This window comes from Pseudophryne corroboree, chromosome 7, assembly GCF_028390025.1.
Source record: "Pseudophryne corroboree isolate aPseCor3 chromosome 7, aPseCor3.hap2, whole genome shotgun sequence".
Taxonomy (NCBI): Eukaryota; Metazoa; Chordata; class Amphibia; order Anura; family Myobatrachidae; genus Pseudophryne; species Pseudophryne corroboree.
This window is the reverse complement of record NC_086450.1, coordinates 329,577,603-329,590,361: the sequence shown is the minus strand read 5'-3', so window position 1 is coordinate 329,590,361 and position 12,759 is coordinate 329,577,603. Positions and strand designations below refer to the sequence as shown.

Below are 12,759 nucleotides of genomic sequence, written 5' to 3'. Positions count from 1 at the left end.
TTTCTTTGCCCCCAGTAGTTGTGCCCCCTCTTTCTTTTCCCCCAGTAGTTGTGCCCCCTCTTTCTTTGCCCCCTTTAGTTGTGCCCCCTCTTTCGTTGCCCCCAGTATTTGTGCCCCCTCTTTCTTTGCCCCCTGTTGCCGCTTACAAACCTCTAGTGTCTATCCCTGGAGCCGGCTGCAGCGGACGCCCACACAGCCGCCGGCGTCTGCTGCAGCCGTGGAGCTGCGGGGTGCTGACTCGAGTATAAGCCGAGGGGGGCTTTTTCAGCATAGAAAAATGTGCTGAAAAAGTCAGCTTATACTCGAGTATATACGGTACGTAGATTTCCTATTTCACACCCAAAGTTAAATTGGGATGTATAAGAAATAGTGATGAGTCAGTGCGTGAGTGAGTGAGGGCTTTCATATTTATATATATAAAGATTATCTATCTATCTATCTATCTATCTATCTATCTATCTATCTATCTATCTATCTATCTATCATGCAGACATTTGGCTTTATTAAATACTAACTTTTAACCTTGTATTTTGAAGACCATATTAAGATATATTTTACATAGTAATAGAATACTTGTAGGACATAAGTGATTTAAAACTAAGTACATTTCATTTTATTACTGTTTTTGTTAACTTTATGCAGTCTACATTGGCCATTGTGGTGGCATCCCATTTTCAAGATCTTTAATAAATGAAATTATTATTATCTACAAATGTTTTCTCTTCTGGGACAGTACATACATTACTTTTCTATATTATATTTTTCTTTTGATTACTTTATTAGTTTTATTTATTTCTTTTACCTTCATTTACTCTGATGATACAATAGAGGTAGGTTAGATTTTGAATCCACAGAGTATTCTGTTTTATATTGTTTAATTATTCTTAGAACATTAAGTATTTGATGATTACTGTGAGATTTAAAATATAAAACATGTTATAGTAAAGGATTTTACTAAATAACAATGCAATATTGCTCTTAAGTTTTAACAATGATATTCTTATTAAATTTCAGATGACATCAAAGTTGTTTTAAAAAGTTTATACGTTTCCTTGGTAACTGTTGCTCAAGTAGGTTCTATGTCAGAGTAACTTTTATTATAAGTGTCTTAAATTGTATTTTTAAACATTTGATTGACGCAATTTGAGTTTTTTTTTATATTTCTGGCGTGGTTTGTTAATTAAATACATTTACAGGAAAATAATCTTAAAACATCTGTTCTACTTGAATAAAATAAGGCTTTTGTCATGACTGAAAGATTCTTCATTCAAAACATTCTTGTTAACACATATGGCATGTGATTTGCCCATTAGATGGCACTGTGTTAACTTACATAGCTATACTCTAGGTCCTTGGGACACAAACTACTTCGGGTGAATGATTTGAAAGTTGAGTTGAGATTTGGTATCATTATAGTCTTAATATAATTGAATTAAGTGACTCATCTAACTTGTTCATCATAGTGAAATATGGAATAGACAGGGAGTGTTAGAAACTTTGTGAGTCATATTTTTAACAGTAAATACAGTATGATTTAATAATAAACCCCACTGTAAATAATATGGACATTAGAAGTCACAGAGTAATTTTGTAGCCATATAAAAGAATGCTGGTCTCTCTCTGTACATAACACATCAGCAACCTGCAGGCCATTAACCAGCCAAAATTTCTAAACATTACAATAATAATCTGTTCCTATTATACATTATATTATGTTTTCTTTAAAAATTGCAATGTTAGAAATTTCCAATCTAACAAAAATATGTTAAAACCATGCAAATAAGGACAGGTTATGGTAACACCTAGGGGGGAAATAATAGGGTGTGAGAATCAGAAAGGTAGAAATTTTGTGAGAGTTATCCTGTTTTTTTTTTTTTTTTTGTTTAAAGTGGCAATCATTTACCAAGTTGATATTGCCATATAAATGGTTGCCACTTAAAAAAAAAAAAAACAGGAGAACTCTCACAAAATCTCTTACTTCCTGATTCTCACAGCCTATTACATTTATCCCCTAGTATCTGTCTGAAGGATTAATGTCAGGGGATGTTTTAGGTTGTTTGGGAGACAGACCTTGAAGATAAGGGATATAAGAATCTGTTTTTACAACTTTTACTATATAGTGCTGCTGTAATCTACCGCTATATGTAATAAGTACATAATGCACTTTTAAGCAGTATACAATTTTTATAGGGTCCAGTTATCTGTATAAATGGTCAGTTCAGACAGAAGTCATTTAAATGATTTCCTATGGACTGTTTTAGATGTATTGATTTAGATATCCTTCACTTTTTCAAAATGCATGTACCTGTTTCATAACCTGTAATAAGTAGCTTTGTCCTTTTCTGTATATTATATTGTACCTGCCTGTCTGTTGTCATTGCTTCATTGTGTCAAAATGTTATGATTCTAAAGCAATAAAGCCAAACCCAAGTAATTAAAACACTCATTTTATACAGCAGGTTGGCCTTTGGATCATACCAATCCCCTTTACTTCAGCGACATCGGAGCACAACTTCATCATCCCTATGCTAATCTGTCCTTGTATGTTGGTATGTAGGAAAATATTGCTACATGTAAGCTCTCACTAGCGGGGCTCTCTCTACTCTCACAATCAGGTCTGCATCTTATCTGTTATACTGTATATCTTTCTTTCCTTTCTGTTTGTTTTCTTGTATGATTTGTTATACAGAATGCTGCGTTGCTGCAGAGCTATGTAGTATGTAGTCTGCACAGGAGAATTAAGCTTCATTTATACATTAATATTTGCTTATTGCTGTCATATTTGCAAAAGCTGTGGTTAATGGAATATTAAAGAAGAATCTCATGGATTCTCTTCAGAAGCAAATGTCACCTTAAGTGCTCTGGAAGTAGCACATTGTGATGCTGAATTTGTTATCATTTCTCATCAAAGTAATCTGTCAGCTATTATCACTAGGGCATGATGACAAGCTTTCATATTAAACATCCAATGCCTTTGTTGTATCTTGTAAGAACTTTACTCATTAAATGTTACATGACAAGTACTCTTTTTGAATTATTAATCTGAATTTAAATTGCCTGTCTTTAATTGTTAACGACTGCAGATTTACAAAGTGGATCACTTTATTAAATGGTAAACTCTTGTTACCCTTATGCATGCATAGGGCATAGTTTACCTATTACACTAGGGAGTGATTTGAGCATTGTATGGCTCCCGGTCATGTTGTGATTATTGTTTCTTATGCCTTGCAGATCCTTTCATCTCAGTCAGGCTCGTATCAATGCCTGAAATAAGATATTTGACATACTGTAATGATAAATTAGTCCATAGAGCTAGTGTAGTTGAATGAGATAGTTCTCACAAGCAGGGCCCTCTACCCTCTTGTGCTTTTCCTTTCCTCACTTATACCATCATCTCCTCACTGTCAACAATGTCACCAAACCTTTGGGTTTGGCCATCTTGTTGCTGATTTGGGACTTAGGACTGCTGATGTTGAAATGTTTATAAAACTTGTCCTTGTTCTGCAATGTCTTGTACGGGATCCGAATGATAAGTTGACAGTTATTATCTTGACAGTCAATTGGTCGACACCATATGGCCGACATACATATGGTGGTCATGGTCAAAATGTTCTCAATATGGCAATGGTCGACACAGCATATGGTCTACATGAGTTTTTTTATATATATATATTTATTTATTTATTATTATTTTTTTAGGACATTTTCATACTTTATAATCCACATGGACTACAATTCAGACCGGCACTTTACCCGAAGCATGGCGAGCGAAGTGAGATATGTGAGGGGATGCAATACACTAGTTGGTGTTCCATGTACTCAAATCTACAAATTGACACCAAAGAAAATATAAAAAAACTCATGCTGACCTTGTCATGTGTTGACAATTCCCATGTCGACCTTTTTCCTATGGCCACCTTGTGCACGTTGACCTTTTGGGGCTGACCTAGACACTGCCGACCTTCTGTCGACCTACTATACCACACCCATATTGTACTGTATGTCATTTTTTTTTATGTGTATGTGTTCATACTGGTCTTATCTATGTACATTGTAAGGCACTGTGGACCTCTTGTGATGTCATATAGTAAACAGCACTTTGAACAGCACATATGAAATGAATAAGCAGTATAGTAAAATCTATAATTCATACACAGTAGAGTAGCTGTTTTTTAAATAAAATTCTGTTGGTAATAGTTATAAACTTAACATAGGACCTAATTCAGACCTGATCGTAGAAGTAACTTTGTTAGCAGATGGGCAATACCATGTGCACTGCAGGGGGGCAGATGTAACATGTGCAGAGAGAGTTAGATTTGGGTGTGGTGTGTTAAAACTGAAATCTAAATTGCAGTGTAAAAATAAAGCAACCAGTATTTACCCTGCACAGAAACAATATGACCTACCAAAATCTAACTCCCTCTGCAAATCTTATATCTGCCCCCCCCCCCCCCCCCCCCCCTACAGTGCACGTGGTATTACCCAACTGCTAACAAATTTGCTGCTACGATCAGGTCTGAATTACCCCCATAGTGAGAATGAACTGAGATGTAAAAGCAATTAGCAGAGATGGAAAAAACAAAGATCATCCAAGTCACAACAGCTATATATTTTGCATAGGATCACCTTTATTTTGTGGTTCGCAAATTGCAAAAATATAACTAAATATTTGCTAATTATTATGCCATATTTTCCAGCAAATTAGCTTTATTTCAAACTTTTATCCAACATTTACCTCCTGACTAAAATTGATTATGATGGTAATAATGTACCACCTGCTGTAAAATAAAGAAATATTTAGTCCATGCTGAGTCCCAGGGCCAAATAAAAGGCTGAGGAAGGTAGATTCTGTCTTTTAGCACTAAGGTAGTTTGTGATATCCTCAGGGGCATATTAGTTAAAATGCACATACTGCATTTCAAATTCTGTCAAAACTCTGTGTTCCTATTATGCAGGACTGTTTTGCCTTGGCAGACAGCTGAAATGCTGGCCTAAATGTAATAGCCTACAAGTTGCTACAAGTTCTAGGATTTTGTCGATTTAAACACTAGATTTAAAGCAGCCGTTTTTTTTAAGTTAAAACCAGGTTGGTTTGCACTTTAAGGAAATTGCCACTTTAACACTTGCAGGCTATTACATTTGGGCGTCTGTCACACAACACTTGCAAGGCAAGTCATGTGATACAAGTGACTAACCTTTAAATATAAGGAGATGTATTACAGGATTTTCTACATGTACTTTGTCACTTGTGTATAACATACTATTGCACAAAAATGGCTACAGTAAATGTTCTGCACATTAACATTAACAGCATACTTACCTACTTTCCCGGAATGGCCGGGAAGCTCCTGAAAATCGGGTGACCCTCTTGGAGAACAAGAAAGTCTCCCGTTTTGGTAGTCCCCCCTGCTCGGCCACCCACTTAGTGAATAAAGTGGGCGGTCCGGGTAGTATATAGCGCGATTTTTTGAGAATCGCTTCATCATAGCCATGCCCCCTGCAGTATAATGCCGGTAATATCTGCATTACAGAGGGGTGTGTGGCTACAATTACATGTTCGTAGTAACCACGCCCCTGTTTTGCCTCCTCTCCACCCCCTTGCATCATATCTCCACCCTGCTCCACCCCGCCCCCCTGATGAGTCGACCTGGCTGCTCTCTCCCGCTGAGAGCAGCCAGGTTATCGGCAACTATGATTAACAGACCTATAATATATATATATATATATATATATATATAATATATGGTTTCTGTAGCGGTCGGCACTCCGTCTAATAGTAGATAATGGCCTTGGTGCCCTCCTTACCACTAAAAGTGGAATATAGGAATGGAGAAGATATGGCGGCACTCTCAGGACTTTACATGAAGTAATAATGCAAAGGCAATTAATGCCAATATATCATCAACGTTTCAGTTTTATTTCAAAAACTTTCATCAGAATACAAAGATTAAGCAAACACGTACCTTTATAGACCAAACACCGACAGTGCAGACTCGTGGTCCCGGGGCCGCGGCTGGGGTAAGTGACGTCACACCATTTGTGATGGGTGCTGAATCCACAACGAAAGCCTGACAGCTGTTGCCTAGAGACCATAATAAACAAAAAAATGAAACAAGTGGAAGACACAAAGCAATCCTTCACCAAATATACACAAGAAGGAGAACATAATGAGCGTGATATAATGGGGTGTACGGTGCTTCTACTGTATAACACTCCATGTTAACTGTATATGAATAAATGTTTGTAGGTAAAACATAACAATTTATCTGAGCTTCAAATTCCTGGCTGTGTTGCATACTTAACGGTATAGCATACACGTTACTGAAATCTATAAACAACATTAACGATGTATGAAAACAGTTCTAAATAAAGAAATTTTTTTTAGGCGTTTAACGGCTTAGGTTGCGCCAATACAGATGACCACTAATAACAGGTGTGCAGCAAATCCACAATAAATGACCAAAATATCTTTTAAATTCTGAAGACCATACCTAATGGGAAAAAACGAGCTATAATAGTCATATCATATAAGTAACAATTCCATGAGATGTACTCCTTGAGACCAGCAGGTGATACGGTATTAAGTTTATGTATCCAGCGGGTCTCTAAGCATAAAAGTTGTTTCCCTCTGTCTCACCCCCTGAGGTTAGCAGGCACATGGTCAATAATTTTGTATTTAAGAGATGACAGATTGTGCTGGATTGATTTAAAATGTCTTGCCACCGGTTGATCCTGATTTCCTCCTTTGAGAGCTTGTCTAATGGACATTCTGTGGGTGGCCATTCTCTCTTTGAACATACAGGTAGTCTTACCAATGTAGAGCAATCCACATGGGCATCGGATGTAATAAATGACAATTCTAGTACTGCAGGTAAGTATGTGTTTGATGGGGATACGAATTCCCGTATGTGGATGGTTAAAGTCCTCACCGGTCTCCATATAGCTGCAGGTTATGCAGCCTGTGCATCTGTAACATCCCGGCTTACGACTAAGAAAATGTGCCTGTCCAGTATTTGTGGTTACAGAGATGTCATTTCAAAACCAGTAGGTCCTTCAAATTCTTGTTCCTAGTGAAACTAGGAAGGATTTTGGTGTTTTTAGCAAACTGTAAATCCGGATCAAAAGCCACAACTGGCCAAAGTTGTTTTGCTTTCTTCGTAATAGTGGTACTAAAGGGATGATACTCTTGCACAAACACTTGTTTTTTCAGGAGTGCAGTTTTGGCTATTGCGGGTGCTTATAACTGGGACCTAGGGATGGCTAGTGCTTTCTTTTTGGCCTGCTACAAGTCTGTATATTTATACCCACGTTGCATGAATTGTAAAATCATGGCATCTATGTCCACTATTGCCATTTCTTGTACATCTGAAATCCTACAAACTCTAAGGAATTGTGAGTACGGTAGACCTTTAATGCAGGCTGGTGGGTGTTGACTATATGCATGTAGGTAAGTATTTCTGTCAGTGTTTTTTTTGTACAAACAGGTATGTATGATGCTATGCTCCAAAGAAATATTAACATCAAGGTAATGGACCTGTGACTCACTTATGTCCCATGTGAATTTAATTGTGGGATCCAAAGTGTTAATGTGAGTCAGATGTGAATCCAACTGTTGTTTAGTGCCTGTTCAGATCAGCAAGAGATCATCGATGTATCGAATGATCCATAGTAAATTATCAGTAATATCACTGTTGGAGAGAATCAATTCTTGCTCAATTTTGAACATATAGATGTTCGGGAACGACGGGGCTACGCAAGAACCCATTGCGCAGCCCCGCCGCTGGCGATACCATCTACTGTCAAAGAGGAAATAATTACGCTTCAAAGTGAGATCCAACAGTGTCAAAATGAAGGTCAGCTCTGGTCCATTGTATAATGAATTGTCAGTTAAAAATGATCTAACTGCCTGGATACCTTCATCGTGTGGAATGTTAGTGTACAGAGAGACTACATCTAACGTACACAATATACTATGATCTGGTATGATTGTGTACATTAGATGTAGTCTCTCTGTACACTAACATTCCACACAATGAAGGTATCCAGGCAGTTAGATCATTTTTAACTGACAATTCATTATACACTGGACCAGATCTGATCTTCTTTTTGACACTGTTGGATCTCACTTTTAAACGTATTTATTTCCTCTTTGACAGTAGATGGTATCACCAGCGGCAGGGCTGCGCAATGGGTTCTTGCGTAGCCCCGTCGTTCGCGAACATCTATATGTTAAAAATTGAGCAAGAATTGATTCTCTCCCACAGTGATATTACTGATATTTTACTATGGATCATTCGATACATCGATGATCTCTTGCTCATCTGGACAGGCACTAAACAACAGTTGGATTCACATCTGACTCACATTAACACTTTGGATCCCACAATTAAATTCACATGGGACATAAGTGAGTCACAGGTCCATTACCTTGATGTTAACATTTCTTTGGAACATGGCATCATACATACCTGTTTGTACAAAAAAACCACTGACAGAAACTTACCTACATGCATATAGTCAACACCCACCAGCCTGCATTAAAGGTCTACCGTACTCACAATTCCTTAGAGTTTGTCGGATTTCAGATGTACAAGAAATGGCAATAGCTGACATAGATGCCATGATTTTACAATTCATGCAGCGTGGTTATAAATATACAGACTTGCAGCAGGCCAAAAAGAAAGCACTAGCCATCCCTAGGTCCCAGTTATTAGCACCCACAATAGCCAAAACTGCACTTCTTAAAAAACAAGTGTTTGTGCAAGAGTATCATTCATTTAGTACCACTGTTACGAAGAAAGCAAAACAACTTTGGCCAGTGGTGGCTTTTGATCCGGATTTACAGTTAGCTAAAAACACCAAAATCCTTCCTAGTTTCACTAGGAACAAGAATTTGAAGGACCTACTGGTTAGAAATGACATCTCTGTAACCACAAATACTGGACAGGCACATTTTCTTAGTCGTAAGCCGGGATGTTACAGATGCACAGGCTATATAACCTGCAGCTATATGGAGACCGGAAAGGACTTGCACCATCCACATACGGGAATTCGTATCCCCATCAAACACATACTTACCTGCGGCACCAGATATGTCATTTATTACATCCGATGCCCATGTGGATTGCTCTACATTGGTAAGACTACCTGTATGTTCAAAGAGAGAATGGTCACCCACAGAATGTCCATTAGACAAGCTCTAGAAGGAGGAAATCAGGATCAACCGGTGGCAAGACATTTTAAATCATTCCAGCACAATCTGTCATCCCTTAAATACAAAATTATTGACCATGTGCCTGCTAACATCAGGGGGTGAGACAGAGGGAAACAACTTTTATGCTTAGAGACCCGGTGGATACATAAACTTAATACCGTATCACCTGCTGGTCTCAAGGAGTACATCTCATGGAATTGTTACTTATGATATGACTATTATAATTCGTTTTTCCCATTAGGTATGGTCTTCAGAATTTAAAAGATATTTTGGTCATTTATTGTGGATTTGCTTCACACCTGTTATTAGTGGTCATCTGTATTGGCGCAACCTAAGCCGTTAAACGCCTAAAAAATGTATGCCCTTATTTAGAACTGTTTTCATACATCGTTAATGTTGTTTATAGATTTCAGTAACGTGTATGCTATACCGTTAGGTATGCAACACAGTCAGGAATTTGAAGCTCAGATAAATTGTTATGTTTTACCTACAAACATTTATTCATATACGGTTAACATGGAGTGTTATACAGTAGAAGCACTGTATGCCCCATTATATCATGCTCATTACGTTCTCCTTCTTGGGCATATTTAGTGAAGGATTGCTTTGTGTCTTTCACTTGTTTAATTTTTTTGTTTATTATGGTCTCTAGGCAACAGCTGTCGGGCTTTCGGTGTGGATTCAGCTCCCGTCACAAATGGTGTGATGTCACTTACCCCAGCCGCGGCCCGGGACCACGAGTCTGCACTGTCAGTGTTTGGTCTATAAAGGTACGTGTTTGCTTAATCTTTGTATCCTGATGAAAGTTTTTGAAATAAAACTGAAACATTGATGTTATATTGGCATTAATTGCCTTTGCATTATTACTTCATGTAAAGTCTGAGAGTGCCGTCATATCTTCTCCATTCCTATATATATATATATATATATATATATATATATATATATATATATATATATATAGAGAGAGAGAGAGAGAGAGAGAGAGAGAGAGAGAGAGTATATAAAGTACACATATGTGTCAGTATCTTGCTATATACAGTAGGATTCTAATGCATGATTTCTTCTGCGATAGGATAGTTGCAACTCTGTATTGCGTTTGAACAAGATAATGGTCATTTCAGGACAAATTTAGCATATTCAGATATGCTTCTCGGTTTTAGAAACTGTTACCTAATTTAAACAGTAAGACTGCATGCCCTAAAATTGTAACAGATGTGACGTAAGTGCTCTTTTAGATAATATAAGCCAAGAAAAGTAAGTACTGTAACTATGGCAAGATGTAAATTCACTTGGAAGTGCTATTACAAAATTGCAAGCATTTGCATGACGAGTTTTCCTTGACAGAAATACGTGTTTGACACATACTGTATGTTTTAATGTTTTTAAAATATATTTGGTTCTTCTAACTTTTGAGTTGGAATCCTTCTGATGATCAACCCTCCTCTGCTCCAAAAACAAAACAAGGGACATACTATTACTAACTTACTAACACAGTGAGGGTCCCATTGCCTTTGTGTGACTTTTATAGTAAAATCTTCAGGCTGCCACTATGGGAATATACTGTATCATCCTGGACTTTCAAGCTCCCGCCCTTCTAGAAAGGATCAAGTTAGTCTGTTCATTATAAGATGGATCATTGCTTAAGCAGGAGAGACATCAGGGTAGTTTACAATCCAGAAATCAGTTGTGTGATGGCCAACAAGAAATTATTACTGTATATCTCAAGGATTAATCCTCAAGCAAAATGTAAATGGAATAGTTTTATGATTTTTACACAATAGAGCAATAGCCAATCGTCCCGATGGTTGGAAAGAATACCTATCAGCTTGGACCATGCAATATTGGCTATATACACTGGCCAATGTAATGAACGACCGGCAATTGAAAGATGTCACATGCAACCCATGTGAGTGCACATTCATGCAAATACATTAGGCGATATGTACGATTTGTCATTCTGGTATGGCAAATCATGCCAATGTCAGCCTAAATTTACAGGTAAAAAAAAGTTGTGTGAGTAAATTAAGAAGTAATAATAATAATAATAATAATAATAATAATAATAATAATAATAATAATAATAAAAAACAGCCATTACAAACTATTTATTTAATAGTTACCCTATTTTGCTATTAAACTAATTGCCTCAGGGTGCTAAAAACAAAGCAGCAGCTTTTAACAAAAAATGTGTCTTTTCTGTATACTCAAGAAAATAATATATTTATGAACAGCACTAGATTGGTGATATCAAAAAGAAAAAAAAAAGTATATATATCTATATATCTATATCTATCTATCTATCTATCTATCTATCTATCTATCTATCTATATATAGATTTTGTGGCAGAGACAGCATTTTCCATGTGGAAGTAATGTGGAGGATCCAGACCAGGTTTTGGAAGCAGTAGCAGAATATCAGGTGTGTGATCAGCAGCACCTGGGATTTACTGATATAAGGGTTTCCAGGGCAGAGTCACCTTGCTCTTGATGGTGGAATAGCTACCCAAGTGATAGGCCGGGTTGTGTGGGTTAGACTAGGGACCACTGGAGCCTATCAAGAGTCTGCTATGCTGAGAGTGCCTGTATGCTACTGCCTGTAATACTGACTGCATATGGATTTAACTTGCTATGTGGTGACCTGCTGTTCAAAATAAACACTGAAAGTGTTCATCTGAGTCCCCGTGTTTGTGATCCTTGTCACAAGTGGTGGAGAATGCGAGCAAGGAGATGGTGTACAGCAGAAGCTGTTGATAAGCATACCAGTGTTTAAACTGCAAGTTTTCCCTTTTCTTCCTCTCTGGTTATGCAGTGCAAGTGGCAGCTTAAAAGGGCCATAGCATTATAGGCAGACTGTTTGCTGTTATGTGTTAAATAGCCAGCAAAACAGGCGGGTGTCGGCTTGTACTGTTTGATAAGCCTGGCACATTATATTAAACCTCCGAGATTTGTCCTTAAATCTCCACGCAGGGCAATATGAAGGAGTTACTAAAACAATTTGCTGAACTTGCAGCTGGGCAACAAACCCAGATTCAAATGTTACATGAGGGGCAACAAACCCAGATTCAGATGTTACACGAGGGGCAACGAACCCAAGCTGAAACACAGCAAACTCAAAGTCAACTGTTGTGCGATGAGTTAAAAGCGCTTAAAAAAATCTGAGCCAGAGCGGGAAAGGCTACTAAAGCTCACCCCAGCGGATGATATAGAGGCATTCCTTTGCCCATTTGAGCACACGGCCACACGGTTGGGATGGCCTGCGGAGGAATGGTCTGACAGGCTAGCTCCCTGTTTAACAGGGTAGGCACAGCAGGCATATCTGGACATGACTGTGACTGAGGCACGCTCCTATCCTGGCCTGAAAAAGGCTATACTGGATAGGATTGGAGTGACTGGGCCCAGCAAAGCCCAACAATTCCATGACTGGCAGCTGGAGAGCTCTGAGCCTCCCAGGATTCAGCTGACCAAACTAGCCCAACTGTCAAGGGCCTGTTTGCAGCCGGATAAAAACTCTGCAGTACAGATTGTGGAAATAGTCGCACTGG

At 38.0% G+C, this 12,759-nt stretch overlaps 1 protein-coding gene across 3 annotated transcripts in view; it reads left to right on the top strand.

Annotated features, from left to right (window-relative positions):
- Positions 1 to 12,759, top strand: part of SHISA9 (shisa family member 9) — a 777,795-nt gene that overhangs the window by 410,045 nt on the left and 354,991 nt on the right. Inside the window, exon 3 of one of the 3 annotated variants that reach the window (XM_063934338.1) lies at positions 2,460 to 2,549. The exons of 1 other annotated variant lie outside the window; for it this stretch is intronic. In XM_063934338.1, coding sequence (XP_063790408.1) covers positions 2,460 to 2,549 — 90 coding nt within the window. Of the gene's footprint in view, positions 1 to 2,456; positions 2,550 to 12,759 lie in introns of all 3 variants that reach the window. One more of the 3 variants, XM_063934337.1, reaches the window with a different exon arrangement.